The sequence below is a fragment of the Saccopteryx bilineata genome, chromosome 2 (genome assembly GCF_036850765.1).
Source record: "Saccopteryx bilineata isolate mSacBil1 chromosome 2, mSacBil1_pri_phased_curated, whole genome shotgun sequence".
In the NCBI taxonomy this organism is placed as follows: domain Eukaryota; kingdom Metazoa; phylum Chordata; class Mammalia; order Chiroptera; family Emballonuridae; genus Saccopteryx; species Saccopteryx bilineata.
The window spans coordinates 320315798-320332392 of record NC_089491.1 but is presented as its reverse complement, the minus strand read 5'-3'; the positions used below and the strand labels follow the sequence as shown (position 1 = coordinate 320332392).

Here is a 16595-nt window from a genome sequence, read left to right as displayed (position 1 = left end):
TATGGAAAAAAGTTAAATGTTTACCAGAGAGAGGGGTGAAGGGGGCAGGGAAGTAAAAAAGGACAAATATATATATATATATATATATATATATATATATATATATATCCCACATAGGTGGGATATAAAACTCAGATTCCTGGACATAGATAAAAATGGTTACCTGGGCAGGGGTGGGGGTGGGGCGGGGAGGGCTAAGAAGGGGAGGGGAGCAAAGAAGGAGAAATATATGGTGATAGAAAATGATTTGACTTTGGGTGATGGGCACACAATGCAATCAACAGTTCAACTGGTATAGAGATGTTCACCTGAAACCTATGTACTCTTATTGTCCAATGTTACTCCATTGAATTTAATTTCAAAATAGAGAAAAATAAAAAACAAAAAAACAAAGAAAAAGAAAAAGATGGAAATATATTGAAAATCAATTTCTCTATAGTCCTCATTGTGATTAAAATGTGTGTAGTAGCAATGGCTGTTCATACTTGAGCTCTGAAAATTTTTTTTTTAATTTTAAGTCTAGGTCATTTTAAAGAAAAATATATTTTAAAACTAAATGACATGGGAATCTTATATGTCCAGTAAGTTTGAATAGTAAGAAAGAAAAGAGGCAAGCCATTTTAAAATAGGATATAAATGCCCTTGAGGGTCTTGCTAATAATTCCCAAATCATTTGTGAGTTTTTAAAATGTGCACACCCTATCACAGCCTTGAGATTAATGAACTATAAGATATGGTTCCCAATTTCCTATCCAGTCTCATCCTACAGGTATTTCTCTCTAGACAGACTGCTCATGCCGAGACCAAGAAATTATCTACTCTCTGAATGAGACTCATACTTTATTTCTTAGTCACCTTTGTTCATATCTTCAAATTCTTTGCATGTATCCTTTTCTCATCTCTGTTTAATCTTAGGTTAAAAAAAAATGGAAGATTGTCCTGGCCGGTTGGCTCAGCGGTGGAGCGTCGGCCTGGCGTGCGGGGGACCCAGGTTCGATTCCCGGCCAGGGCACATAGGAGAGGTGCCCATTTGCTTCTCCACCCCCACCCCCCCTCCTTCCTCTCTGTCTCTCTCTTCCCCTCCCGCAGCCAAGGCTCCATTGGAGCAAGGATGGCCCGGGCGCTGGGGATGGCTCCTTGGCCTCTGCCCCAGGCGCTAGAGTGGCTCTGGTCGCAGCAGAGCGATGCCCCAGAGGGGCAGAGCATCACTCCCTGGTGGGCAGAGCGTCGCCCCTGGTGGGCGTGCCGGGTGGATCCCGGTCGGGCACATGTGGGAGTCTGACTGTCTCTCCCCGTTTCCAGCTTCAGAAAAAAAAAAAAAAGGAAGATTGCTATTATTGCAAGCAAAACCAGTCAAATATCAATAATTTCATAAAGTTCAACATCAAATCTATTTTTTATAAAGCCCAACTCAAAGTACATCTTCCATAAAATCTCTTCTGACTTCCGTTGTTCATGCATACATTTAAGTCTTGAATTCACAATTTGGTTACAACTCTCTCCATTTCTTCACTTGGTCTCTCTCAGTATTTACGTACATAGCCATCCCCCTATTAGAATTTTACCTCTTTGAAGATACAGATTATCTATAAGTTTCCAGCAAAGTATGTTGGACATAATAGGTGCTCAATAAATGTTTATTCAACTTGAATGGAACTCATCTCTACTCTGTTCAACCTGTAAAGCAGGGGTCCCCAAACTACGGCCCGCAGGCCGCATGTGGCCCCCTAAGGCCATTTATCCGGCCCCTGTCGCATTTCCGGAAGGGAAACCTCTTTCATTGGTGGTCAGTGAGAGAAGCATATTTCCCACTGAAATACTGGTCAGTTTGTTGATTTAAATTTACTTGTTCTTTATTTTAAATATTGTATTTGTTCCCGTTTTGTTTTTTTACTTTAAAATAAGATATGTGCAGTGTGCATAGGGATTTGTTCATAGTTTTTTTTTATAGTCCGGCCCTCCAACGGTCTGAAGGACAGTAAACTGGCCCCCTGTGTAAAAAGTTTGGGGACCCTTGCTGTAAAGCCTCTACTAGAAGAAAACGCAGAGTAGTGGTTGATCTTTTATACTACAGTTTAATCTCCTTGTCCTACAGCTCGTCTCAGCAATGCTATATAGTCAAAACACAGAGGATAGCTACACTAATAAACTGTTTTACTTCTGGTTGGCTTGCTCAGCAGTAGAGCATCAGCCAGGTGTGTGGAAGTCCCGGGTTCGATTCCCGGTCAGGGCACACAGGAGAAGCGCCCATCTGCTTCTCCACCCCTCCCCCTCTCTTTCCTCTCTGTCTCTCTCTTCCCCTCCCACAGCTAAGGCTCCATTGGAGCAAAAAGTTTGCCCAGGTGCTGAGGATGGCTTCATGGCTTCTGCCTCAGGCGCTAGAGTGGCTTTGGTTGCAACAGAGCGATGCCCCAGATGAACAAAGCATCACGCCCTGGTGGGCATCCTGGGTGGATCCCAGTCGGGCACATGTGGGAGTTTATCTCTCTGCCTCCTCGCTTCTCACTTTAGAAAAATACAAAAAATAATAATTATAATAATAAAATAAACTTTTTTCTTGCTTAAAAAAAATGTGTTCTTCTTAGTTGTGAAATTTACAAGGAACTAAGGCACCCAGGGCAGAAGAAATCTAAATGTTTGCCTATATCCTAAGGCAAACAGTCAAATTATGATAGGTAGGTAAGTTTAACTTTTTAAAATTGTGGTCACATAGTATATTCTCTGAGGAATGTAAATTGTCATTTTCTCCTTATTCAACACTGAGTAAAAGGTACTATAACTGTTCCTATTTTTCTTTAGAATATGAATGAACTTATTTTAATCTGCAATGTTCAAAAATAATTTAGCCCTGGCCAGTTGGCTCAGTGGTAGAGCGTTGGCCTGGCGTGCAGTAGTCCCCGGTTTGATACCCGGCCAGGGCACACAGGAGAAGTGCCCATCTGCTTCTCCACCCCTCCCTCTCTCCTTTCTCTCTATCTCTCTCTTCCCCTCCTGCAGCCAATGCTCCATTGGAGCAAAAGTTGGCCCCAGGCACTGAGGATGGCTCTGTGGCCTCTGCCTCAGACACTAGAATGGCTCTGGTTGCAACAGAGCAGTGTCCCAGATGGGCAGAGCATCGCCCCCTAGTGGGCGTGCCAGGTGAATCCTGGTCGGGCGCATGCGGGAGTCTGTCTGACTGCCTCCCCGCTTCCAACTTCAGAAAAAAAAATACAAAAAATAAAAAAATAAATAAACAAAAAAAAAAATTTAAATCACTAGACAGATTATAAAGTCACAATGTTTCCTTATTTAGATATTATCAAATATAATGATTAAACTGTTAATATAGTGTCATTATTTATAAGAAACTCAGTAATACAATGTAAATTTGATTGAGACCTTCAGAAGAACAATATTTATTAATACTATTAAGTTAATGATAAAAATTTTCTCTTAAATGTTATGAAAAATATCAACAAGTGCTGGAAGAAAAAGCTTACAATTAATGGTTCATATCTACAATGTGGTCAACTTTAGGCAGGACAAGTCAATTTTATCAAATATTTACAAGTCAAGACTAAATGGAAGACTAGATTGAATTTGTTTTTATGTGGTTACACATTATAGGCGAACCCATATACCTTTCTTCAGATAACCCTCGTTGTTTTAGAAAATGTTAATGCATTTAATATAGTGTTCATTGAAAAAGAGTAATAAACATCCTTTTATAAAGAGACTCTTTTTAAAAATCCTGTAAGAACAATTTTTAATCTTTTTACCATGACCTAACATATTACATTACTGGTTAGATAATACAAAAACCTATTCTCAGAAATAGCATTCGGTCCTAATGTTTCCATTTTACTACGGAAAATAATTTGTATTTGACCCAATATAGCAATCTTTATCCAGTAAAATGAACTTATGTATACAGTACTCTGATAAACTTATTAAATGTACTTTTATACTTGAAGCCATTTAAACCATGCAGCTGTTTCCCACTCAATACAGATTTGTTCAAGGCCTTGATTTTAAAATTTCTTGATCTGCCTGACCTGTGGTGGCCAGTGGATAAAGCGTTGGCCAGAAATGCTAAGGTCGCTGGTAGGAAACCCTGGGGTTGCCTGGTCAAGGCACATATGGGAGTTGATGCTTTATGCTCCTCCCCGCTCCCCCCTCTTTCTTTTTCTCTCTCTAAAAATAAATAAATAAAATCTAAAAAAACCTTTAAAATAAAAAAATTTCTTGATCCTTCTACTACTAATTTAGTTTCAATATCTTTAATTTACAGGGGATATATTGGTTAACTCTAACAGAAAGTGTTTACAATCATACAGTTTTTTTTTATCTTTTATTTATTATGTCCTACTTGTTGGTCAATGACATTTAGAAATATCAGAATAGGCTGAATATTACTATAGGCTAACACTATCCATTGATTTCCATATGTTTTGATTATTTTACAAAATAGCATCAAAAGTTTTGAATTAAAAGGAACTACTCAGATGAGTTTTTCTTTTAACTCTCTACAGTGTCTATTTAGTACTTGACACAGAGCTGCTGAATGAATAATGACAACTACTAGTATGTAAGCATTTAAAAATCAAAGTGTATGACTAGCATGTTAACTATCAGTTTCATTTGCATTTGCATAAATTTTTATTTAAATAGTTAAAATTTGCTAACGGCAAAACCCTGATGCTTACTACCTAAGTATCTTTGTTTTAAAAATGTAAAATAAATTCCAATATATAAGCACAGACTATTTTATTAAGATGGAATAATTCAAATCGTGAAGCTGAATTTTTTTTTGGTTTTGATTCTTAATTTTGAGTAGCTAACTGCTATGGACTGATATCATATCAAACAAAAAAATTTAAAGTAAGTTTTTCAAGAAAAAGTTTCATAGGAAAACGTAAAATTTAGAAACTATGTGAATAATGGAGATTGTGAAAATTCAATTTTACTCATTTCCTTCTAATATACACACAAATTGTGATATAATTATATTTGGAATTTAATGATAAATTTATAAAAATTGCAAGTTTTGTCATCTCCATTTTGTATAAAGTCAGGCTAAAATGAGAAACAATTCATGCTTAAACATTTGCAATTTTTAGTTATATTATTTTAACATATCAAAAAGTAAGCTAAGATATATATAGAAAAGTTTACTTTTAAAAGAAAACATTTTGTTAGCACATTTTAAAATGACAGATCTTAGGATAATGAGTAATTTAACAACTAAGGTTACTTATACAGTCATAAAAATTATATACTTAATTTTACTTGAGATTTTTAATCTTTTGAAATAATAATCCTGATTTCTTCTATTTAAATCTAGGTTTTATGTTCTAAGTTTCAGTATGTATTATAAAAATATTTCTCTTCTTTACACTAGTGAATAAAAAGGCCATACAATCTAAAAAATTAAAAGTGATAAATTAACTCTTATTTTATCAATTAAGAAATTATAAAACAGTTCTTGTATGATCCAATGGTTCTCCAAATTGTTATTGTTTTTAAGATTGTTTTCACTTCTGTAATTAAAAATAACATTTACCACGAAAAGTCAAGAGTTGAACAAATTGATCTTGTGTTGATGCGCAGCGGTTTGTGTAGAGCAGCCATTAGGAAAGGGCGCAGAACCAGCATTCCAGTTCAACAAACAAAACTGTTCTTATCTCTTCATGAAACGGAAAACATTTCTCCTCCCAGAAACATGCAACCGTCCAAAAGGGATAGAAACACTGGAGTGAACAAATGATTCCTCAGTTCCATAAATACCTGTAGTTTGCTTTATTCACTATATACTAGAAAATGCCTTACTAAATTTCCCATAGTTTTTTCATCCTAGCTAAGGATAAACCGCCAAAAAAATTTAAATTTTTCTTCTTAATGTCAGAATACAACTTAAATCCCAATATGCTTAATAAGTCTCTTTACTCCTTTTTTCTATTATTTTTTAAAATGCAATTATTTAGTATTTAATTACATGGGATATTATTTTCAGATAATTATAATATAAGTTTCTTTTTTAAGATATATTGCAAATCTTAAGGATATGGTGCACAATTCTATCTTATATTGTAACTGGTCTGACTTTGAACTGGAGTTCCAAACTTTCACTTAAAGACAACAGAAGTTTTAAGAAATATAACCAAAAAGTAAATTAAGTTTAATAAAGCATAATTTTATTAACTGAATGTGTGGTAGTCAGACAGATATGAAAGAACAAGGCACAGAAGGTCACCAGGGCAGAAAGCCCCCAGCCTAGCATCACCCGGGAAAACAAAGACTTCACCCCAGAGTGACCCTTCCTCACCTAGCATATTGATGGTCATGAGGTTTAAGTTCCCTGACCTTTCATATCGTTGGTCATGTGGCTTGGACTCTCCCCTGATCTTTCTTTACTGGCATGTTGCTGGTCATGCGGTAGACCCCCTTGGAGGAGGAACAAGGAATTTAAGAATGGCCTCATGTGACTCCCATTCCATGCCTTTGCATGACCACTCCCTTAAGCATTAACCCCAAGAGATGACATCTAGGCCTCAATTGTGTTTCAGCTCCAGGCCCAGAAAAAGCAGCAAAAGCAGACAAGCGATGCTAGATGCTACGGCTTACCTCACGACTAGCTGTGATGTCTAGCGACTCCTTGCCCTCGTACTGATCAATCCGTAGAGACCATGACCCTCAAAGGGCACACTTGGAAAGCTGATAAATATTCATTCTACTTAGGTTCTCCTCTGGGACCTCCCCTAAAATCCTGACTTTTAAAAGCCCTTAGGACAAAGGACCTAGAGTGCTTCTATGACCATGCCCCTGATTTCCCCTTCCCTTTCCCTCAGGTGCTTTTCCTAGCATCTCTCTTTCTCCTAAATTCCAAGAGCCCCTCTTCTGTCTCTAACATTTTCCCTGAGCCCATGCAGCTCAGCTGGCTCACGTTTTCCCCCTCCGTGACTTTCTAAATAAACTTTCTCTTTTAGTTTGAGTCTTGGCTCTGAATTCTTACGTAGCCAGAACTCAAGTATGGAGGTTGCTGAACTGAGGTCCAGTCATGGGTAAAATTCTGGTGCTGTTTTGGCCACCAACAAATGTATGTATGTGTTTTTGTATACATCAAAATTTCTCTCAGATTTTTTTACCCTACCTTCAGCATTTGATACTTATTCAAATTTAGGCAACACTGTTTAAAGAAACTGAATTTTACATTATTTGAAAGCTCACTTCCAAATGATTTCGGATAGTTTTGCCGCAGTGCTGATTAAGAAACATAACAAAATTCTTTAAGATTTACCATTCTATTTGATTTATAAAAGTGATAGTTGTAATCCAAATGGCTGCAATAAAAAAAAAATGCACATGTAATTTCTATAATCATTGTTAAGAACAAATAGACTGTGTCCAATCTCAGAATCAGAAGACTCGTCTGTTGAGATACAGTTGGTACCGTTCCATTTTGTGTCTCATAAATAGAAACTTTCAATAAACATTTAGCTATGGATCTAAGAGCCTTTATATCCTTTATATTTCTATTCTCTTGGCCAGAGAAATAAAAAAAAAAAAAAGCTAGATTTCATCTTAACATAGCCATTAAGTCAGTTTTGCTGATGCTCCAAAAACCCTTTAAACCATTCACCCAAAAATTGTATTTCTGCCTTGTTCTGACAAAGTTCCAGTCAGAAATGACAGGATGTACAAAGAGTATGTCCCATTTCTAATTCCCTCTTTGATAACTTGGTTTCTGGTTCCTTGAAGATTTTGACTTTGATCTCAAAGTCCTACAGCTGGACCCTATGGTGTGGCTACCTCCCCAACACCCTGCTCTGGCTCCCCTCTACCATGTAGATCAACCATTTTTCTGGACTATGGTGTATTTATTTCCCTTTGCAGTATTGCTCTGAGAAGATGCTGCCCCTCCTCTGCGGGCTCCTGGCTGAAGCTGTCTCCTGGACATCTCTATAGAGAGGATTCTTCACCAGGAGTACATGTCATTAGTTCTGTTTAATTTCTGAGACAGTTTGTTCTGTTGAAACTGTTCCTTTGCTCAAATTAAACCATAGGACTAACTCAGTGTTCGTTTCATCCTCAACTAAGTTCAGTCATGCTGTGAGCGTTAAGCATAAGAATGGAATAGGGCGTAAAAACAATATTTACCTTTCATTCTAAATCTAGTGTATTATGTTCTTCTCTGACCTGCTAATTAACAAAGGGGACCTTAGATTTAATGTTGTAAATGTAAATGTATTGATAGTAAGATAACATTGTGTGACCAGTGATTACTTTTGTTCCTGCTTTTTAGGTGTCTTGCTGTGTTACTCCATTTTCAGTCCTCAGCTGCTAAGATAATTTTGAGCAAATTAAAGAATGTTGGTTTTCACTAATTATATTAAACTATTTGGTCATCTGTTGTTTATATAAATTATTTTAATTCTGTCCTAATGAGAGAAACTGCTGATGGAATGTAGAAATCCTGAGATAAAGTTTTAAACTGTATTTATTAGAGCCAAAATATTCAAGTATACTATAGTACTTACATGGTTGATCAGTTTTAAATTCTGCCAAAGTGATCAAAATGCAGTAGTTTTAACAATTATTAAAAGTTAATATCTTATGTAACTTATCTTTATATTAAATAACATTCTGAAATGATACTAAAATGTTTTTAGTCATAAAATGCCTATTCTCATCAAATATACATCTAGTTCTAAAGTTTTATGTCAAAAGGTGAAGTTAAAATATTACACAGGCCTGTAAAAACCTTCCATTTTCCCTGGTACTAGAAGTAGAAAAAAAAATAATATTGACTAGCAATATTTATTTTTTAACAATTCACTTGATGGGTTTTTGACCCTTGGAGAGAGAAAATTTCTGAGGCTCAACTAGTGTTAGTGCAAATGAAGATGTACCTTCTAACAAAGTATCTTCATCAGATATAAAACAGAGGCAGTAAGCTACAGGACTGTCAGCTAAAAGTTTTCTGACATACTTTGCCTAAACTGTGGGGATTCATATCACGGATGTCAGATATCATTTATGGAGTTCTATAAAAATCCTTCAAGACCCTATAGGAACACACAAAGTTCCACAATTGGCACGGTGGGGATATTTCACTTTTCAGTTGAAGGCACTGTACCTCTGGGAGGATCTTTTTATTAAGAGGAACTAGAATGAGTTGTAAGCGCCACATATAGGGACTGAAATAATGTAAAAAAGAGCAGCAGCTTACTGCGAGCTACGCTTGTAGCACGGGGAAAAAAAAGATAAGGTGATAAAGAGCTCGCATAATCATAAGTTCTCTACAATCACTTTGGAAGGAGATCTCAAAGCTAACTAGCAAAGTTAATGAAAATGTTTAGAGATTAAATAAAAATGGAATTAAGTCAGAACAAAAATTATAAAACTCAAAAATGTTAGAAAAAAATAAAGGTGAATTAGAAAAATTGTGAGAAGTTCTGAATTTAAAAATCTGTAAAAACATATGTAAAGCAATAAAAATGCTTTTATGTTTAGAACTTCCTAATGCATCTTAATGATCCCAAATATCAGCAAAAATAGCACAGGTTTAATAGGCATTTAAACAATGAGAGAGAATTTCACTTGCTCAAGGTGTCAGTCACTTTGAACTGCTTTCCTCTGAAATACAGAGCCAATTTCAAATGCTTTTTTCCACAGAGAGATCTAAGATCTGTAGGGATTTAATATAAAATATCACCAGCCATAGGTGTAGAGTTTGCAATTCTACATGTGCCTACAAATAGCAATTTAAATTTTAAGACAGCCAAATAGAATAGAAAAAAGGTAATATTATAGACTTTCATTATGTTTCACGACAATTCACAATCTATATTAAATTTTCAATACTGTTTTACAAAGCGGAGTCTAAAAGTCCCTTTTAGCTGTATTTGGTTGCAAAATATTGCGAGAGGCTGAAGTTTATTATTGGAATGATAATAACTGAGGTTCTCAAGGGGCAGAGGACACTGTAAAGATGACTGGGTCATGCAATGCACAGAAGGTTCTTCTGGGCATGTGGAATATGCCTCCAACATGTTAATCAATAAGCTGATTCTCCATCGCAGTCCTGAAATAATACTGCACTACTAATTTCATGTGACACCTCAGCCTTTGATTTCTTTACCTGAAAGTTTTCACTTCTAAGGACACAAAAATTTTACTTTCTAGTGTTATATGAACCATATAAACATTCTGATTCTATGTAGAAGATCACTAACTCTCCAACTTCAAATATTTGCTTTAATAAGAGGGAGAAAATAATAATCACCAGCCACTATATAAAATATTAGCGAGTAGAACTATGAAATAATACAGAAGCTAAGAGGATTCAGGAATGAAACAAGAAATCATCTGAAAACTCAACAGTAGTAGACTCTAATAATCAGAAAGGGGAAAAACATGACAATGGAAGGCTTTGTGTGTAAAGCCCTCGATACCAAACCAGCTCAGGAAGAACATTCATTTTGATGTCTATAAAGAAAATTTGAAAATAGAAAAATAGGAATCTGGTTTAAATTTTTACAAGAGAAAAGAAGGAAATCTGAGCCAACTTATTGAGAGTGAGGAAAAACAATTGCTTAATAAAAAGGAAACAACTGAATTGAACTAAATTTGGTGGGTGTATCATTAAATTTCTCCTTTTGCCTCAGGTTTGGAAAGAGACAGGAAATGGATTGATTCTACCAGTATAAGTTCACCTTCCAGGTCTAATACAAATGTTTTCTTCTCTTTTCATTCATTTAAGTCTAACATATTGGAAAATTAGAGTACATTTAAATGATTTCTGCCTGAACACATCATCAATCCTAATTCTTTAAGTAGTTCATTTTTTTTGAAGAGGCAAACATTACTATAAAATAAAAACCTAAAATAATTTTATCCATATTCTACAGAACTCTAAAAAGTCAGTTAATCTTGGTATATTGGCACTGAGGTGTCTAAGGGCAGAGTATTATAAGTTGTAATGACTCTCAGCTCAGACTCTTAAAGGAATTATTTGTACAAACCATGATGGCTCTAGAACTCTTTTAACAGCAGTTGAAAATAAAGATTTTAAAAATCTATTTGATTAAAAAGAGTTAAAACAAGTTTTAAAAATAATTTAGAACGTAGATTAATCCATCTGTCCTTAACATGTCCTACTTCTTGCTAAAATCCACTTGAACATTTATTTCATTGCTACCCACTTGATCCCAATATATTTATTTTTCAATTAATCTCCAATAAAATAAATAAAATTTAATGAGGTCTGTTTTGGAGGATAATCATAAATGTGGTTTATCTAGAAAAAGCCTGCCACTTTCTAGTCACATAAATTTGAACAGTTATAAAATACATATTAACTAAATAATTAATATTTTAAATAAAATTTAACAAGTATACTTTATCAAAATTTAGAAATATCTCTTGTCTCCCTCATAAAGATGAACACTGTATTTACTTTTCTCTTCCTCCTAAAATATCTTGTTCTCCCTTTTCCAGGGTTCTAAGACAATCTTGGATTTTACTCTTGTTGGTATTTCTTTGTGAGGTGAAATCAATTCAAGCTTAACCAGCACCTCCCATTTAATTCTTCATAATCACTATCAGATGGTATAATGTATTAAGGATTCATATACTATAATCTGGCTAAAATATATATAATCTCTTAATCTTATAATCCCCAAATTATGGATATGTGCAAAACGATCACACACACATACATGAGCACATACGTGCTCATACACACATTCCAGATAATGGTACAAGGATTAAGCCCTTCAAAAGTGGGGTATGGGTCCTGACAGCAAAAGTACTTAGGAAAGCCTACTGGGCAAATAAAAATAGGCCCATAAGGAAAGAGAATTCAAGTGGGGGAAAGAAGATAAGAAGCAGAATAGGAAAGGGCCAGAAGGCAGATAGCTAAGGTCAAACAAATGCCTTTTTTCAGGGCACTGCAAGAGTAGAAGGTGGAGTGAAGGAAAGTGTTAAATATGGAGCATCAAAATGAAGAATATGGGTGATAATTTGGCATCTCTTGTTTTCCAACAGGGATTTATAAGAAGCACTAACCCACAGCCATTCCACTCTTCTGAAGCTTCAAGACATCTTCCCACTCTCAGTAATATTTATATTTATATACTCCACTATATAGGATTTCACTCTTTGGACTTGAATGAAAAGACCCTCTCCCACCACAAAAATGTTTTAGTTTTGTATTGGCCTGAATCTTAAGAACATTTATGTTCTCGAATTTAGCAAATAACAGCAGAACTCATCACTTTCACTCTGTCTCTCCAGCTGTGCCCATTATTGCACAGAGGTGCACTTTTAAAGCTGCTATGACTTTTCCTCATTTTTCTCTTTGTCCCCGGCATTCAATCAGTCATCTCATTCTGGTATTTCTTTTAAAAGTACTTCCTGCATCAATTCCTTGCTCTTCACCCCTAGTCTTGTACTAACTCAGATACCACACACTGCAAGAATTCTTTCTGCTCCCAGTCTCTCTGGCCTCCAGCATCTCCTCCCCCACCCGAGCTCTCAGTCACAGCTCATTCAGTGCACTGTTGGGTCACTCTGCCTATGGCACAGCTCTGAGCTTATGAAACCAGTTCATAGTACTAACAGCCTCCATACTGAGCAAAGTGAAACCCACAGCTAGATATTTAAGACCTTCCACAGTCTGGCCCCACTTCATATATTCTAAATTCTATTTTACATTGTATACTCTAAATTCCTATCAAAACTATCAGTCAATGTTTTCTAGGCACACATCACGTGTTTATGTTCTGGGTTGATATTATTCTCTCTATTTGGATTGTTCACTGTCTACAATCTCAGATAACATCATTTTATCTCAAAAATCTCTTATCTTGCTGACTTCATCTGATTCCTGCCATACATTCTGGCTTCATATTATTTAACCTTTATGGTCTTACTTCATGAATTATAAGAAAAGGTGGAAGAAAAAGAAAAGAGACTGTCAAAGAAACTCACTACACATTTATGAAGTAAAAAAATGCATTAAAGTGAGGACTATTTTAATATTGTTTATAGCCTCATAAGCAACCAGGTGTTATCAGAGGTGATAGAAACCAGTAAACGTGTACACAGCACTGTGAGGGACTCACAAAGCAATTACTATGTTCCAGGCACTCACGTCATTTGCAAGTACCCTATGAGGTAGGTATTACTACTTATCTCATGTTCAGCTGAGAAAACTGAGGAAAAGATGAATCCTCTTCACTTATTAAGTGATAAATCTGGGATTAGAGCCCTTGGTATCCACCACCAGAGCCCATATACTACCTATATGACCAGGCATTTCTGCTTCTGGTTTCTAATCTCATCAGCATAACTGCCACCTCCAAACAACAGTAACAACAAATAAGATGACTTATTTCAGAACACAGCGTGCTATTTAAATGGTTCATAAAAATTCTTTCATCTTTGGCTCTTTCAATGTACTTTGAAGTGCACTCAATTCTATGCAGCTAACCTTTGATTGAAAGAATTAAGTGCCTGACCTGTGGTGGCGCAGTGGGTAAAGCATTTGACTTGAAATGCTGAGGTTGCCAGTTCGAGCGAGCCCTGGGCTTGCCACTTCAAGGCACAAATGAAAAGCAACTACTATGAGTTGATGCTTCCTGCTCCTTCCCTCCCTCCTTTCTCTCTCTCTTTGTTAAAATCAATCAATCAATCAAAAAAATAGGCAATGTTTTTCTTTGCCCTACAATGTACATAAAGTGCCTAACATTCTTTAAGTGTAAGTTCTAAAAACTTGATGAAAATAAAAGTTCAAAATACTGAAATGACACTCTATCAACAATATTTGACATCTCCTATACAAAAAAATTAATGATAACAGCAGAAACAGATTCAAAGAATGAATGTGGACTCAATATTTTGCACAATAATTAAAAATTCCATTATAACTTATACAAATTAGGAAATGACAAGATTTGGTCTTCCTCTAAGTTTTATCTTGTCTAGAATCCATTTCCATCAAGGTGAGGGAACTTTTCTTTTAGCTCTCTAAGAAAAAATACATATATTTTTACATATACTAATTCATATATGCATAAAATATACAATATATTGATGATGAACATTTAAATTTTATAAAGCCACTGTGGCAGTAAATCAGGCATTAAATACACAATTTTTATATATTGTTTTAAACAAAATATTTTTTTTCTCTGAGATTTTCCACAATTATATTATAACTAAATTAATAAAATGAAAAACCTAAAATAGTATTTGGCAAATGAAAAAACACTACACACCTAACAACGCCATTATTTAATCTAATATTATTTCAGGTTCTAAAAACATAATATCTAAATAAACTATTTTATTGAATCATTAATTTTTATTTTAATACCAACGCATTAAGAAATACTTCTCTAGATATCCTCTGTAAATGGTAACAGCTACATACTGCACATTAGCAACAGGGAGTTGCATCAACAGTTTAAACACTTTTATTATGAGTGTCTTCTCTAAAATAGGTCCTTTCATTTCCTTTTCTTAAGGAGGAAAATAGGCTCTAACTCTTATTTGCTCTTTAAAGTTTTACTGTTTTAGCATTTTGTACAGGGAGTGGGCATTAGCATATCAGGAGAACGGCTGAAAGTGAAAAGCCTCCAGCTACCCTGCCTGGTGGACAGGATGCAGCAGGAATACCAAACTTCTGTCTGCCTGCTGCCCCTCGTCTGAGAGCCATACCGCTCTCAAGAGCCTATATTCCTGTTCTCTCCACTTCAGGTTTTATTATTTCTTTTGTATTATTTAATACATCTAAAGACACTTCCAAAAGACAAATTTCTCCATTCTGAAAACGTCATGTTTTGGAACCCAATGAAACACATATGCTCACAGTGTGTTTTTCAAAAAGGTTATTCTAAGAGCGCTATAAAGCAATTAGGTACAAGATCTTAAAGACACTGATATGTCAAGTCGAATAAGATGTTTAAAAAGTCAACAAAAATAATTTCTGTGAAAGGTCAAATAAAAGGAGGCACATATAAAGACCACATTTCCCTTCAGGTCTTTAACTACATATTTAATTCAAAAATAGTGGAAGAAAATATAAAAATGAGAGAAAGTCATATGCTCACCTCAATAACTTGAAATTGGCAGTACATGACATTTAACTTTGGGAAGTACACATAGACATTTTATAATTCAATGTAACAACTGAATGATATATACACTTCATTATTCAGATTCTAATTCCCCCCCCCCCCAAATTCTAGGTTCTCCCAGGGTCAGTATATTTTAGTAAACAAGAAACGGATATACTTGGCCTACTGAGTCAGGCGAGGCAGTTTTTAAAGTGGTGTACACATTTCTGAAATTCACAATACATCAATTTTTAATACATCTACTCTCTCAGCTCCATTAAAAAGATGGTAGGGGAAAGATTTTAGAGTAATTAATGATATAGTTAGCTGCTAAATATTAATAGGAATCGTAGCCTTGCATAAAATATAACATATAAACCTTGCCAATACAGACACACCAGTAATTAAAGTTGAATATGTAATTACACTGTTTTATAACACAGGCAAAAAGTTACACTTTATTGGTTTCTATGTAAACTGTGGATAACAGTTAAACTTTGCATTTTATGGTTTATAAAAATGGGCAATATCTTGACTACAGTTCATAAACGGTTTAGAGACCTGTAATAGTAGTAAAAATTATGCCAACTTACTCCATCATAAATATTCTGACTGCACCACGCAAACCAAACCATGATAGTGACTCAGAAGATAGAATCATCTCAGACTTTGTGTTAGCAGTATTTAGAACTTGTGGAGGACAGTTCCTGCAATAATTTTAGGACATTAGAGAGAGAGATTCTAAAAGATGTGTTAACATTGATTTTCATACTTTTTCATATCATGAACATGGTGAAATTTAACTCTACTTAAACTTGTATTTTTTTTTTTTTTACTTATACGTCATTCAAAAGTTCAGAAGTGTACTAAATTTTAGAAGCATGTGAATAAAGGCCCTTCCTTTTATGGAGTCTGTTAACCACACTTACATGTGTGGCTGAGGCGAGCAGCCCGGACTGCTGTTCCCATTGCTGTCGATGTGGTCCAGGGAGCCATTGAGATCTTCGTGCACTGCCTGCAGCAGGCCACTGGACGCATTGTTGATCAGCCCGGGGGTGCTGAGTAGTGGTAAACTGCTCTCTGCCAACGCAGCCTAGGGCAGGAAGAGGGTGTCAGACAACTTCTGAAATGCCCTTTAAAATAAGTTTTAAAAATACATTTTTTAATGGGTTCGAATCATGGTGTAGCTATTTTAGAAGCATTTAAATAAAACCTACAGGAAGAACAAAGATTTCTAATTGGCAGCTTGTGGCAGAGAGACCAAGGAAATTAAGTGTAGTGTGAAAATACAAAGGAATAGTTCTCCCAGAAAACTTTTTGGCTCATGTTTCTGCCTCCCTCATAATGAAACACTGTAGCCTCACGTGTAGTGAGAAACTCTGAGATAATATAAGCAGCTGCTCTGCTTTTTAAAAATGACCAGAACTTAACTCAAAATAAAGAAGTCCTGACATTTGCCTCCTCTGCATAAAAATTATATATTATAATTAAACT

At 35.4% G+C, this 16595-nt stretch overlaps 1 protein-coding gene across 4 annotated transcripts in view; it reads right to left on the bottom strand.

The window, feature by feature from the left end:
• The window catches only part of FOXP2 (forkhead box P2), a 673365-nt gene that overhangs the window by 21587 nt on the left and 635183 nt on the right, over positions 1-16595 (bottom strand). For all 4 annotated transcript variants that reach the window (XM_066262149.1, XM_066262151.1, XM_066262150.1 and 1 more), the window contains one exon: positions 16031-16194. In XM_066262149.1, the coding sequence (XP_066118246.1) occupies positions 16031-16194 (164 nt within the window). The remainder of the gene's footprint in view (positions 1-16030; positions 16195-16595) is intronic.